A 16,308-nucleotide genomic window follows, 5' to 3' on the forward strand; every position below is an offset into this window, starting at 1 on the left:
ACCTTTGACAGGGTCTTGCAAGCACCAACCGTGCACTATAATTCACCACTACAATCCTCATCATGCATAGGTTCCATTACAATCATCTTCAGATGCTCCTACATGCAATTCATACAATTACATATAATATATCCGGGGATTACAAATATGTGGCTTTATCTTAGCGTTATAAAATGATGCGTCACACCAAGAGAAGAGCTCTGAAAGAGGACACTCGAGCAATTGGTTACACCGAGAGCCTCACACGAGACCAACGATCATTCACATCGTACAGCCTCGCTTCTTGTGTGAAACACACTAATTAGTGTTTGATCACAACCGCACAACACACATGCCACCAGGAACACCAATACGACACTTCAAGTTTCTCATCAAAACCTCAGAGTACAGTATAATATTCTTGTAATATTGCTAACATTTTTTTGTCAATGTTAAAAATCTTCTGTCGCCAATTAAAATTACTTAAGAGAGACTAGTTATAATAAAGAAAGCACATTGACCTACCTTGATGACGAAGAGCATCCTGTGTGTATATAATTGTACATTATGTTAGCCTTATCAGTACACACACTTCACTACATGGACAAGTGATAAATAATACAATACAAATCATTAATCAATGATTCAACATTCAGGAAATCATTCATGTTGGTTTAAATACCTGAATAATTATTATTATATATATATATATATATATATATATATATATATATATATATATATATATATATATATATATATATATATATATATATATATATGAGCATAACCATAGTAAGGACATTTACTGGGATGGTCTCAGCTGAGTGCATGGAGAGGGATGACACTGGTCAACATTGGCGTATACAACAACATGAAGATTTATGATAGAGTGCCAAGTGGCGGGTGATGGTCACGAGCGTGTGAACAATGACTGCAAGAGTGAGCGCGGGTTGAAGAGTGAGCGCGGGTTGAAGAGTGAGCTGAGGGCTACACACACACACTCGCGGTCATCACTCGGGTTACACAAGCCACACCAAGAAATGTACAGTAATATCGTCTCTTTACAGCTCAAGTACTGGCAGGAGGAAGGGAGGGGGGCAAAACCAAAGTGAGAAACAAAACAAAAACACTGAAAGAATGATAAACACCAACACTGGCAAAAGACAAACATGTGGTAATAAACACCGCAGCTGGCGAAACCTGCTGCCCTCGACTTCTCGTAAGGCTTATGCACTTTTTCTGGAGGAGAGGGGGGGGGGGGAGGGGAGGTGTTAGGAGGAGGGGGGTATCAAGATCCACTTGAAGGAGTGTTCATACGAGGCTCCACCTGGTCTCCGGGGCGCCCACGACTGCTGCAGCTGGTTCACGAAGAGCCAAGAGAGGGGAGATGGCCTGTCACGTGCTAACACGGCGGCGTACTCAACCCACAGGTCGACACAGCTCGGGGCAAGGGGGCGGTCAGCCGGGAAAAAGGGGAATGAGGCTCGGGCGAAGAGGGGGACGAAGGTCGGGACACTAGGAGGGGGGGGGACGAGGTTCGGGACACTAGGAGGGGGGGGGGCGAGGTTCGGGACACTAGGGGGGCGGGACGAGGTTCGGGACACTAGGGGGGGGGACGAGGTTCGGGACACTAGGGGGGCGGGACGAGGTTCGGGACACTAGGGGGGGGGGACGAGGTTCGGGACACTAGGGGGGCGGGACGAGGTTCGGGACACTAGGGGGGGGGGACGAGGTTCGGGACACTAGGGGGGGGGGACGAGGTTCGGGACACTAGGGGGGGGGGACGAGGTTCGGGACACTAGGGGGGGGGGGGACGAGGTTCGGGACACTAGGGGGGGGACGAGGTTCGGGACACTAGGAGGGGGGGGGCGAGGTTCGGGACACTAGGGGGGCGGGACGATGTTCGGGACACTAGGGGGGGGGACGAGGTTCGGGACACTAGGGGGGCGGGACGAGGTTCGGGACACTAGGGGGGGGACGAGGTTCGGGACACTAGGGGGGGGGGGACGAGGTTCGGGACACTAGGGGGGGGGACGAGGTTCGGGACACTAGGGGGGGGACGAGGTTCGGGACACTAGGGGGGGACGAGGTTCGGGACACTAGGGGAGGGTGGATGAGGTTCGGGACACTAGGGGGGGGCGACGAGGTTCGGGACACTAGGAGGGGGGACGAGGTTCGGGACACTAGGGGGGGACGAGGTTCGGGACACTAGGGGAGGGTGGATGAGGTTCGGGACACTAGGGGGGGGCGACGAGGTTCGGGACACTAGGGGGGGGGACGAGGTTCGGGACACTAGGGGGGGGGGGACGAGGTTCGGGACACTAGGGGGGGGGACGAGGTTCGGGACACTAGGGGGGGGACGAGGTTCGGGACACTAGGGGGGGGGGACGAGGTTCGGGACACTAGGGGGGGACGAGGTTCGGGACACTAGGGGAGGGTGGATGAGGTTCGGGACACTAGGGGGGGGCGACGAGGTTCGGGACACTAGGGGGGGGGACGAGGTTCGGGACACTAGGGGGGGGACGAGGTTCGGGACACTAGGGGGGGGGGGACGAGGTTCGGGACACTAGGGGGGGGACGAGGTTCGGGACACTAGGGGAGGGTGGATGAGGTTCGGGACACTAGGGGGGGGCGACGAGGTTCGGGACACTAGGGGGGGACGAGGTTCGGGACACTAGGGGGGGACGAGGTTCGGGACACTAGGGGAGGGTGGATGAGGTTCGGGACACTAGGGGGGGGCGACGAGGTTCGGGACACTAGGGGGGGGGGACGAGGTTCGGGACACTAGGGGGGGGACGAGGTTCGGGACACTAGGGGGGGGGGGACGAGGTTCGGGACACTAGGGGGGGACGAGGTTCGGGACACTAGGGGAGGGTGGATGAGGTTCGGGACACTAGGGGGGGGCGACGAGGTTCGGGACACTAGGGGGGGGACGAGGTTCGGGACACTAGGGGGGGGGACGAGGTTCGGGACACTAGGGGGGGGACGAGGTTCGGGACACTAGGGGGGGGGACGAGGTTCGGGACACTAGGGGGGGGACGAGGTTCGGGACACTAGGGGGGGGGACGAGGTTCGGGACACTAGGGGGGGCGACGATGTTCGGGACACTAGGGGGGGGGACGAGGTTCGGGACACTAGGGGGGGGGACGAGGTTCGGGACACTAGGGGGGACGAGGTTCGGGACACTAGGGGGGGGGGGACGAGGTTCGGGACACTAGGGGGGGGGGACGAGGTTCGGGACACTAGGGGGGGGACGAGGTTCGGGACACTAGGGGGGACGAGGTTCGGGACACTAGGGGGGGGGACGAGGTTCGGGACACTAGGGGGGGCGACGAGGTTCGGGACACTAGGGGGGGGGACGAGGTTCGGGACACTGGGGGGGGGGACGAGGTTCGGGACACTAGGGGGGGGACGAGGTTCGGGACACTAGGGGGGGGGACGAGGTTCGGGACACTAGGGGGGGGGACGAGGTTCGGGACACTAGGGGGGGGACGAGGTTCGGGACACTAGGGGGGGGACGAGGTTCGGGACACTAGGGGGGGGGACGAGGTTCGGGACACTAGGGGGGGCGACGAGGTTCGGGACACTAGGGGGGGGGACGAGGTTCGGGACACTGGGGGGGGGGACGAGGTTCGGGACACTAGGGGGGGCGACGATGTTCGGGACACTAGGGGGGGGGACGAGGTTCGGGACACTGGGGGGGGGGACGAGGTTCGGGACACTAGGGGGGGGACGAGGTTCGGGACACTAGGGGGGGGGGGACGAGGTTCGGGACACTGGGGGGGGGGACGAGGTTCGGGACACTAGGGGGGGGACGAGGTTCGGGACACTAGGGGGGGGGGACGAGGTTCGGGACACTGGGGGGGGGGACGAGGTTCGGGACACTAGGGGGGGGACGAGGTTCGGGACACTAGGGGGGGGGGACGAGGTTCGGGACACTAGGGGGGGGGGCGAGGTTCGGGACACTAGGGGGAGGGGACGAGGTTCGGGACACTGGGGGGGGGGACGAGGTTCGGGACACTAGGGGGGGGACGAGGTTCGGGACACTAGGGGGGGGGACGAGGTTCGGGACACTAGGGGGGGGGGCGAGGTTCGGGACACTAGGGGGGGGGGACGAGGTTCGGGACACTGGGGGGGGGGGACGAGGTTCGGGACACTAGGGGGGGGACGAGGTTCGGGACACTAGGGGGGGGGACGAGGTTCGGGACACTGGGGGGGGGGACGAGGTTCGGGACACTGGGGGGGGGGACGAGGTTCGGGACACTAGGGGGGGGACGAGGTTCGGGACACTAGGGGGGGGGGACGAGGTTCGGGACACTAGGGGGGGGGGCGAGGTTCGGGACACTAGGGGGAGGGACGAGGTTCGGGACACTGGGGGGGGGACGAGGTTCGGGACACTGGGGGGGGGGACGAGGTTCGGGACACTAGGGGGGGGACGAGGTTCGGGACACTAGGGGGGGGGGACGAGGTTCGGGACACTAGGGGGGGGGGCGAGGTTCGGGACACTAGGGGGAGGGACGAGGTTCGGGACACTAGGGGGGGGACGAGGTTCGGGACACTAGGGGGGGGGGACGAGGTTCGGGACACTAGGGGGGGGGGCGAGGTTCGGGACACTAGGGGGAGGGACGAGGTTCGGGACACTAGGGGGGGGACGAGGTTCGGGACACTAGGGGGAGGGACGAGGTTCGGGACACTAGGGGGGGGACGAGGTTCGGGACACTAGGGGGGGGGGACGAGGTTCGGGACACTAGGGGGGGGACGAGGTTCGGGACACTGGGGGGGGGGACGAGGTTCGGGACACTAGGGGGGACGAGGTTCGGGACACTAGGGGGGGGGACGAGGTTCGGGACACTGGGGGGGGGGGACGAGGTTCGGGACACTAGGGGGGGGGACGAGGTTCGGGACACTGGGGGGGGGACGAGGTTCGGGACAAGAAGTGGATGGTGAGATCAAAAAGCACACGTGACTAAGGATATACGGATGTAGTTCAATGTCATACACAATGGAAAATGACATTTACCAGACTGCACGAGCCATCGCATGACCTCATCTGTCATATCTCAAAAATAAGAAACGATCACAAAGCTAACGGTAAAAATTCGCTCTTAACAACTATGGTAAAAAAATTAATGAATCTAAATGGTCCATGGCAGCTGGCAAGCATGACGTAATGTTATCAACAGAGTATTAGGACGCCTCGAACACACAACACGATACCAAATTTACTATAAACTATTTATACGTTCATGTATTTATCTGACCATTCATACATTAACAAGTTAAATGTTATTGGTACGATGCATATGGTATAACTTTTTATCTGGTTGCATACATTTTTAACTCCACATGTTTAGTCGTTCTCATCCTTTCAAAAACTTTTAATGTTCTGTTAACTGAATCTCTTTATCCTGGTGCTCAAGGTGACTTGCGTAACCTCAGAGTGTGAGGGTGACTTTACCGCCGCACACCAGGCTCTAAAGGTGAACGGTAACCAATCCTTAGCAAGCAACAAACACGAGGAATATTATCAATACTAATATAGAGTATCCTAGAGAAAAACAAAGTATGCGCTTGCACACTCGAGCCTCTCTCAAGAAAACGTTGTTCTCGATTTATATATAAAATATACAATTAACGTCGGTTAACAAACAAGCCAGTCACGCCTGACGTTTTAGCTGGGCGGGCTCTCAGCACTATTGTGGCCGGAGAAAATTTAAACTTGAAAACGAACAAATGTCCTAAGGCAATGTATTCAAACTCAAAGGCTGCCAACACAAAAACTGCGACCAATTAATGGCTTAAATTATTTATATACTCGGAATTTAAATTAATTTACATTTTATATTGCATATAACCACCAACTACATATATCTTAGGGCAGGCATCACATGGGGGCGTAGATACGGACCAGAGGGCGAAGCCTTTGAGGGAGCAACAGGTGGGTATGTTCCGACATTTTCAAGGTCACGTGGGATGTGGGAAGGGAGTGAATGGAATAGGTACACATTATTATTAATTATTTGAAAATAGGACTGAAAACTATTACTTTACTGATAGGGAACGTTACTAATACTGCCAAACTGACATAAAAAATAGTTGTAAACGTGAGAATTTTTTGAGAGGGGGGGGGGAGGTGAGGCTAATTACATATCTAAGACTACTTCAATATGAACTATCCATCGAGTGAAAAAACATCTAAAAAAGGTTGGTGAAGTGTGTTAGTGTGGCGTGTAGCATGTGAGTGTGGTGTGTACATGCAGGTGAGTGAGGCAGTGTGGGTGAGGGCAGCAGGTGTCCGGCAGCGGCGTTGTGAAGGGTGGAGTCTACTGTACATCTCGCTGGTGGCGCGGTGACCTGCCGCAACACTGCCACGCGTCCCCCGCCGCTACCTGAGAAGGCGCCCGTCGACCGCTTCAGGCGCGCCCGCTTTTCTGCCACCAGGGCCAGGAGGGCAGGGGAAAGGCTGTCGGCGAGCCCCTCGTCAGACACCTCTCTGCCTCCCCCATCATCACGCCCACCCTCACCCCCGAGGGCCGCCGCTGCCCGCCCAGCTTCCAGGCTCTTGCTTCGGGTAGTGCGGGTGGGCGAGGAGAGCGCCAGCTGCCTCTTGAGAGTGTTGAGCAGCTCTTGGGAGGTCATGAGCGAGGATGACTTCACCGGTCCCGCGTGAGAGTTGTGATTGTGAGGCTGCTGTTGCTGCTGCTTGGCCTGGGCAGCTGTGGACAAGCGGTAGCGCACCGTACCGTCTCTCACCGAGCCTTCTCGCAGCTTACCGTTCCGAACGGAAGTGTTCCTCATCATGGCTTCCCGCACCTCTTGAAGCGATGCATATTCTCCGTCCAGTTGCGAAGGAGACCCAAACTGACCAGAATCGTAGCCAGTCTGTTGCATTATCGACTTCTGATGCTGTAGTGGCCTTTGTTGTTGCTTTTGCCGCATGAACTGTTGTGCTTGCTGCTGTTGCAACTGCTGTTTTTGATACTGTTGTTGCTGTAACTGTTGCTGCTGTAAATGCTGTTGCTGCAAATGTTGTTGATGCAAATGTTGTTGTAACTGTTGTTGTTGTAGCTGTTGTTGTTGCAGCTGTTGCTGTTGTAACTGCTTGAGTTGAGAAAATGTTGATGGTGTATGATATCGCTCTCGCCAGACAGGGTCGCGAGCGGCTCTGATCTGCTCGGCGCGGATCTGCTCGGCTCGGATCTGCTCGGCACGGATCTGATCGGCACGAAGCTGATCAGCACGAATCTGGTCGGCACGGTACTGTCTGAGGTCCACATACTCTTGCTGCTGCTGCTGCTGCCGCTCCATGGCCTCGTAGTTGCGGAGCTCGACATAGTCTGTGAGGTGCGGCGTGGCGGTGCCGGGCGTGGTGTAGGTGGCCACGCTCGCCTGGGTGCGGACTGGTGGCTGCTGGTGGCGGTGTTGGAGGTGAGCTTGCATGTCGTGTATGGTCGTGTGTGTGTTGGGTGAGGGGTGAGGCTGGGGTGGCAGGGCAGCTAACGGGGATCTGGCAGGGGATTGAGAGTAGGAAGGCGGGCTGGGGCGCGGAGGCGAGGGGGGCGCCAGACGTATGGAGGAGCGCCGCCCCCTCCGCTCCGACACAGTGTAGGTGCGTGGGAGGGGACCGGGCACAGGGTCAGCCTCGTGGCTCTGCTGCCAGGAGCGGCTCTTACCCATGGCGGCGGTCGGGTGTGCCTGGACGGCCTCCTGCCGGGTGATGTGGTGGTGTCGTGGGCGGCCCATGGCGGCGTCGGCCGAGTGCCCCAGGATGGTCGTCTGCTGCTGCTGCCACGACCGACTCTTGGCCAGCTGGCGAGCGCGCTCACTCTGCGGCGTGCTGTGTCCCACACTGTACTGCTGCCAGGAGCGGGCCTTCCAGAGGGGCGGCTGCGGGCTGCGGGCCCCACCAGACACTCTCCCTTCCTCGTAAGACATGCTTCTGGGGCCGGACGCCTGCTTGTGCCTCGCCGTTGTAGCGCACCTGCGCAGGGTCCTGAGGGGGCACCATGCGCGTCCATGGGTCACCAGGCGACTGTCTGCTGGGCATCCTCACCGGTGACCGGCTCGGTGCCCGCGCCGGCGACCCGTCTGGACCCCTGCTGGGAGACCGGCTGCTCCTGCGGCTGTCTCTCCTCCGGCTGTCTGACCGGCTGGGCGATCGGCTCGGAGGCCGGCTGGGAGACCTGTTCGGTGACCGACGGGATTTTCGCGAAGGAGAAGCGGTTGACAGAGGCTTTTGGAGGCGGGACAGGGACTGGAGGTGCTGAGAGAAATGCTGGGGACGGTGCCCCTGACACTGCCCCGGGCAGCCCGGCTACTGTCCGTGGACTCCTGAGAGGCCTTGGTGAGGAGCCCCTGGCGCCGAGGACTGGGCCGGCGGGACCTTCGGCCGCTGCTCTTCACGCTCAGCCGGGACCCGTGTTGCCGGCTGGAGCTGCCTTGCTCGCTGCTGCTGTTGTCGCCGCTGTCCCGCTGCGGCGACGGCAGCTCCACGTTCTCGTACCCGTCGGCGTCGGTCTGGGTGGACAGTCGGGGCGACTGGTCGACAGGGTGGTCGTAGACACTGCTGGGGGTGGAGTCACCACGGTCGCTACCCGCCCGGCTTCCCGCTCGGCTTCCCGCCCGGCTACCTGCACGGCTGCTGGCAGGCAGGCTGGCGGGGCCGCCTGCCTGGGCACGCTCGCGAGAGGAGCGGCTACTGGTGCCGGTACGACTGCCGGTGCGGCTGCCACTGCCCGCTCGGCTACTATTATTCGTACCCCCTCGACTCGAACCAGAGTCGGTGGCACAGTCGAGCAGCCTGTCGCCACTCCAGCTCTGACTCTTCTCGATGATCTGCGTCTCCTCGGCCCGCCCCTGCAGCCCCGCCCCGCCGCGCCCATCCAGGATGGACGGGGAGCTGTTGATGCTGAAGGAGTCTGGGGTGTGGTCGTGCGTGTACTTCCACGAGGACGACCTCTCTACACCTGCCTTCTGTGGCGCCCCTCCAGACTGCTTGTTGCTGTTGGTGGAATATCTCTCTTGGGGAGGCCCCGCCGGTGGACGGGGTGCTCACGGCCACCGTCTCCCTGCGGCGGCCGGTGGTGCCGCGGGCGGCCACCACAGGGTTGGGCGCCACCCCTGCTTCCCCCAGCTCGGGGGCAGCAGGCTGCGGGCTGCTTGGTGCTGCCGCCGGAGCCGCCCCGTAGCAGCCGACTCAACAACTTGCTTTTCTTCATTGCCCCGACCCGACCCGCTCTCGAACTTCACTTACGCTTTAATTTTGGCTCAAGTCCTTCACATGTGTGCCATCACTCACGACACTGCTTGTGGCACTCTGTATGGCACTCGCTGCGTGGCTCTTGGTGCTGGAATGGCGTGAGACGCGATGATGCGGGTGAGGTGTGGGGGCGGCCTGTGGTCTTCAGCCGCGTGGGGCCGCCCTGGAACCACACACCTGCACACACACCCCGCCTCCACCACTACCACAGCGCCTACTACCTCACGCCTAGTTTTCAAAAAATATCACAATGTCATACACTCATCTGTGGAGAGAATAAAAACCAAATGTAGCTAGTATTTATATTAGTCACGATATTACAAGTTGTTATGGTATCTACCCTGCATACACCTCCACTACACCTTTCCCGACACCCTCCACTAACACTCCAATTACCACACACCTCTATACTTACTCCACTTCCTGCCAACACGTGTTCTGCCAGCCCGTCACCCACTTCAAACACCTGGATCAACAGCGCCCGTTCAATTGGTCTAGCTACCATCCTGCCGTCCACACATGTATCCCCAACACACACTTATACCCCTTCCCACCTACCCATTCCCATTACCCGGATACCCACTACTATAAGCCATCGGAATACTCTTGGCAACGGGTCTTGGGTAGTGCGACCGGAAACACATGAACAAGAACATAAGCAACAAATAGAAGCAGACGGTGTTTTACAGCAAGACTGACGAATGACAAGAGCGGCCGCCGACGAAAGTGAATGTATTAAGTTATTTCCATGTATTAAGTTATCTACCCTGTATTGCTTCCCACCACCTGGCACCGCCACATTCTCCAGCCCACCCCTGCCTCATCTCCCAACTCCCTTCCATCACAAAGTTGATGTAAGACACACAGGACTAGTTACACCATCACAAATTTACAATAACAAGTCCAACTCTTGCCACTGTCACCACTAGTGTATTAACCTAGTAGGCATCCATCAGTCTTGATGGATGTCTCGTTAGATCACACACAATAAACGGTTTATATCCTGCTGGATGGGGGTTCTGGAAGTTCTTCTACTCCCCAAATCCGACACGAGGCCAGGCTCGACTTGTGAGCTGGTCCAACAGGCTGTTGCTTGGAACGGGCCGCAGGGCCAAATATCCACCACAGCCAGGTTGGTCCGGAACTCCTTGAAGAAAACAATCTAGTTTTCTCTTGAAGATTGTTCTCTACGGTTGTTCCGGCAATATTTCTTATGCTCGCTGGGAGGACGTTGAACAACCGCTGGACCTCTGATGTTTATACAGTGTTCTCTGATTGTGCCTATGGCACCTCTGCTCTTCACTGGTTCTATTCTGCATTTCTTTTATTATCTTTCACTCCAGTATGTTGTTATTTTACTGTGTAGATTTGTGACCTGACCATCCAGTGTTTTTAATGTTTATATTATTAATAAATACCTCTCTCGTCTCCTTTCTAGTGAGTATATTTGGAGAGCTTTAAGACGATCCCAATAATTTAGGTGCTTTTCGTGTCCATGTATGCCCCATATGTTCTCTGTATTCCCTCTATTTCAGCAATCTCTCCTGCTCTGAAGGGAAAAGTGAGTATCGAGCAGTACTCAAGACGGGACAAGTACAAGTGATTTAAATAATACAACCTTATCCAACCTTAATCACACCTTGTATGCCGCAAGACAATATACATTCCATTCAAACAATATCCCAACTACAACACATTACTCAACACATTCATACATTGAGCCAGTTACCATTCGATCGTGCTCGGGGCCCAGATTCACGAAGCAGTTACTCAAGCACTTACGAACGTGTACATCTCTCCTCAATCTTTGACGGCTTTGGTTACATTTATTAAACAGTTTACAAGCATGAAAACTTCCCAATCAACTATTGTTATTGTTATGAACAGCCTCCTGGTGCTTCGGAGCTCATTAACTGTTTAATAATTGTAAACAAAGCCGCCAAAGATTGAGAAAAGATGTACAGGTTCGTAAGTGCATGCGTAACTGCTTCGTGAATCTGGCCTCTGGACGCCTACGCCTGCAGTCCCATGACCACGGCTGCTGTTGCATGCAGTCAACACCCAATAATTTACTACTTACTCATTTGCATTAATTGTTCAGCAATGAAGACATTTGTCAGGGGAAGAAATAGTTGATGGCCCTAGAGTTCATTTCAAATATTGGCATTGTTGCCTCAACATAGAAGTGTAACAAATGTATTGTTTACCTAGCACGCTACACACTCACTAGTGCAACCCTTACTATTAATAGCACGTTGCACTTTCGACGTATTTTACTTGAGGCCAAAAATCATCTTACTGGAAAATGGCAGCGGCTCGCGAAATTGACATACTGTCGCATTTTCTGTTTTGGGTCCTCTGGGAGGTTAAGATAAGGGCACTTTAGTACGACAGTTTCTTGACGTTAGGAAATCTTAGAAGGACGGGCTGCACTAGATGGTATGTGCGTGCGTGCGTGCGTGTGTGTGTGTGTGCGTGCGTGTGTGTGTGCGTGCGTGTGTGTGTGCGTGTGTGTGTGTGTGTGTGTGTGTGTGTGTGTGTGTGTGTGTGTGTGTGTGTGTGTGTGTGTGTGAAAAAAAATAGTAACAGTTGAGAGGCGGGCCGAAAGAGCAGAGCTCAACCCCCGCACAACTAGGTGAATACACACACACACACACACACACACACACACACACACACACACACACACACACACACACACACACACACACACACCACACACCATACACACACACACACATACACACACACACACACACACACACACACACACACACACACACAACACATACACACACACACACACACACACACACACACACACACACACACACACACACACACTACACACACACACACATACACACACACACACACACACACACACACATACACACACACACACACACACACACACACACACACACACACACACACACACACCATACACCTCACCAGTGCTGCACAAGGCCCCCCACACACCCTCGGATACAAGCTAGGCAGAGCGCGGCATAATTAGGTCAACCCTTCTAAATATTAACACGCGCGCCAAATTTTATAAACAGGACGCTCCATGACTTGATGTCATGTGTCTAAAACGAATTAATACATCCTGGGGAAAAACGGTGCACACATGCCATGAAAACATCAAAAGAGCAAAAACGCAATCTTTATTATCTTTATTTATTATCAAAAACCCATTTTATTATCTATACGTATAATTACAGTGAATTTCATCAAGTGATTTTGAACCAATTTTCGTACAAGAACGTAAGGAAAACAAAAGTAAAATAAAATAAAATAAATAAATAAATATAAACAACTTTTAGTAAAATATTCTTTTATTTTATTGTGAGATTTTATTCCGTGACAATGAAAGCTAAATTGAACAGCGATGATAAAGTGAACTTCAACCGTCTCATATACGCCCCGACGGACATCCATCACTTGAAATGAAGGAACACACAGACACACACACACACAGGATAAACTGGTGGAATGGTCGAGAAAATGGCTACTGAAGTTCAATTCAGGAAAGTGTAAAGTAATGAAAATAGGCGAAGGGAACAGAAGTCTGAATACAATGTACCATCTGGGAGGTGATATCCTGCAAGAGTCAAATAGACAGAAAGATCTGGGGTTTGATATCACAGCGAACCTGTCCCGAGAGGCCCACATCAAAAGGATATCAGCAGCAGCATAGGCTAGACTGGACAACACGAACTGCCTTAAGAAACTTGTGTAAGGAATTGTTTAGGACCCTGTATGCCAATTATGTCAGACCAATCCTGGAGTATGCAGCTCCAGTCTGGAGTCCATACCTTGTTAAACACAAAACAAAGTTAGAGAAGATTAAGAGGTATACCACCAGACTGGTCCCGGACCTGAAAGGTATGAGCAACGAGGAAAGGCTAAAGGAGCTGAACCTCACATCCCTGGAAAACAGAAGAGTAAGGGGAGACATGATAACCACGTACAAAATTCTCATGGGAATTGACAGGGTGGACAAAGACAAACTCTTCAGCACGGGTGGAACACGAACATGGGGACACGGGTGGAAACTTAGTTCCCAAATGAGCCACAGAGGCATTAGAAAGAATTTTTTCAGCATCAGAGTAGTTAATAAATGGAATGCACTAAGAAGTGATGTGGTGGAGGCTGACTCCATACAGTTTCAAATGTTGATATGATAAGAGCCCAGTAGGCTCATGAATCTGTACACCAATTGATTGACAGTTGAGAGGCAGGACCAAAGATCCAGAGCTCAACCCCCGCAAACACAACTAGGTGAGTACACAGTGCGTGCGTGCATGCGTGTGTGTGTGTGTGTGTACTCACCTAGTTGTGCTTGCGGGGGTTGAGCTTTGGCTCTTTGGTCCCGCCACTCAACTGGTGTACAGATTCCTGAGCCTACTGGGCTCTATCATATCAACATTTGAAACTGTATGGAGTCAGCCTCCACCACATCACTTCTTAGTGCATTCCATACAATAGAAACTGTGTGTGTGGGGGGGGGGGGGCCTGGCGGCTGAGGCGGAAGACGGAAACAAATGGACAGTATCCTTCACCCTGATTCACCTATTCACCTAGCAGTAAAAAGGTACCTGGGAGTTAGACAGCTGTTACGGGCTGCTTCCTGGGGATGTGTGCGGGCGCGTGTGTAAGCGAGAAATAGATGTAGTAGATATAATCGGAGGAAAAATAGATTGGGGTAGAAACGTGGGGGTCCAAGAGCTAATAGCTCGATTCTGCAGACACAAATAGTAAATGCACACACTCGCAGCAGAGTGGAGAGCGTTCTGAATCGTAGTCATAATGGCCCGGATTCGATTCCCTCTCGAGGCTTAAACAAATGCAGTTTCTTTCTCTTGATGCCTCTGTTCACCAAGCAATAAATATGTACCTGGGAGTAAGACAGCTGCTACGGGTTGTATCCCAGGAATGTGTGAGAGTAAAAGAAAATGGATTGTGAGTCAATACAACAGATAACCGACGATTAGGCGGGGTCCAAGATCTAACAGCTTGATCTTGCAGGCCCAAATAGTAAATATCTTCACACACACACGGAGCAAGTACAAACATGTTGTTACAGCGATCTATAACGCCTCAAGACTCTGGCAAGAAGGCGAGAACATGAACAGTGCTGCACGATATCATCCAAGGATTGATTGAAACATTCCTTAACTTGATATTAAACCTGCTACTACTACATGATGGGGTCTGGGAGTCCTTCTACTCCCCAAGCCCGGCCCGAGGCCAGGCTTGACTTGTGAGAGTTTGGTCCACCATGAATCGCACACAGATCTACTTGGAAACACTGTATCTTATGGAGAAAAAATAGAGACATTGTCAATGAAGCAGGCAGTAGCAGCAGTAGAAAGGAACTTCATAGCATTACAAACCAGGGAAGAAACATGGATAGAGAAGGAGAAGGTTTAGCCAACCCAAAACGTCTTCACACACATTGAAATGGACATTCAGAGAATTGAACATGAAATGCCAATTGGGGCCTGTGACCACTGAGGCTTACTCTTTAATTATGCAGTAGAACTAACGGCAGTGGAAATAAGAGACGGAGAGTGGAAGTCTAGCTCCCCATTAAAGTGAATACCAGAAAGTCAGAGACTTTAGAAACAGACAATTCGACGAAACGCTAACCGATATAGACGTTAAAAAATGTAAACGAGGTGAATGTGATAAAAAACAGAAAAGCTCTCACGGTGAATACCACGCGGGGTAACTGAAGCACTGTGTAGACAGACCTCTTGCTCTCGTTCTCAGCACCTCACTAGAAATAGGGAATTACCTGAGATTTGAAAATGGGCAAAGTAGTGAGAATATGTGCGAGGGGAGAGAGAGCCGCTCAGCTCCAGACGAGATAATACTAACAAGCATCCTCTACCAGGCACTGGTGACACTGTAGGAACACTCGTAGACTTGAGATTGATATGAATTTAGAAAGAGAAATTCTGGTTGACAAACTTATTTAAATTAACAAGATGACTGCAAACAAATAGAAGAGAGAAAGGCTTTGGCTGACTATATCGTCGTTGATGGTGACACAGACTGCGACACTACGCCTCGCAAGAGAAGCAGGATGCATGAGGATGAGAGCAAAGTAGGATGAGGGACTACAGGCAAGGCAGGAGGCCAGGGCTCACAGTTATACTGGAGGTATCAAAGTGAAGAGGAATAATGAACGCAGTACCACAAGGATTCATTAATTATAGGTAATCCATCTATGGGGTAATATTAGAGTAGCTATGCTTCCGAAATCTTATTTATCGTCACTACTCTATACTCTCGTTAACGTTTAAACACTAAAACCTGTCGGTATGAGCTACATGGAGCAGCAATACGCAGGTGCACGAAGATCTGGAAGTATCGCACCCACACACCACATGTTGGCGGAAAAACAATTTCAGGGGAACTATACGGTGTTCCTTTGAGTAATCGTTGAAAATGCCAATGGCAGAGAGGCTAGGATAATAGAGGATAATGTACACATTCTTAAAGTATACCGTCTTAAAATTAGAAAAAAAGGTGCAGAAAATATAAGGAAGCACTTGTTAAAGAACCGAGTGGTTGAAAAAATGGCAAACAATACAGGATTCGATGGTCAAATTATATATAGATTATATATATATATATATATATATATATATATATATATATATATATATATATATATATATATATATATATATATATATTATATATATTTAAATAAACCTGCCCAAGGTTTAAGGCTAGACGCCTTGGGCTACCTTCATCAAATTTTGCACGATGACTGATGGGTGTTGGGATAGGTGGTGGGGGGGGGGGGGGTCGTCCCCCATGCCCCCCAACTTCATACTGACTCTAGCCTCGCTAAACACCAGACTTCATCGTCACTAAGACTCATTCAGCGTACAGGCAAAGTGTTGTTGATGTGTGTCAACCCAGTTCCAGTACACAGCAAGTTGACCAAAGGACAGTGCCGGGGACACTATGTAGTGTAGATGGTTACAGTGTTGATGGTCGTGTTGGGCCTGAGCCTATTGGGCTCTGTCATATCTACACTTGAA

At 52.9% G+C, this 16,308-nt stretch overlaps 1 protein-coding gene across 9 annotated transcripts in view; it reads right to left on the reverse strand.

The window, feature by feature from the left end:
* The window catches only part of Dlg5 (Discs large 5), a 365,892-nt gene extending 357,975 nt beyond the window's left edge, over positions 1-7,917 (reverse strand). For 4 of the 9 annotated variants that reach the window (XM_069330155.1, XM_069330153.1, XM_069330152.1 and 1 more), the window contains exon 1: positions 6,315-7,618. In XM_069330155.1, the coding sequence (XP_069186256.1) occupies positions 6,315-7,422 (1,108 nt within the window). In that variant the 5' untranslated portion in view covers positions 7,423-7,618. Of the gene's footprint in view, positions 1-6,314; positions 7,620-7,655 lie in introns of those variants that run through there. The other 5 variants (XM_069330162.1, XM_069330157.1, XM_069330151.1 and 2 more) reach the window with 3 other exon arrangements.
* Between the last annotated feature and the right edge of the window lie 8,391 nt (positions 7,918-16,308).

The sequence above is a fragment of the Procambarus clarkii genome, chromosome 23 (assembly GCF_040958095.1).
Source record: "Procambarus clarkii isolate CNS0578487 chromosome 23, FALCON_Pclarkii_2.0, whole genome shotgun sequence".
NCBI classification, from domain to species: Eukaryota; Metazoa; Arthropoda; class Malacostraca; order Decapoda; family Cambaridae; genus Procambarus; species Procambarus clarkii.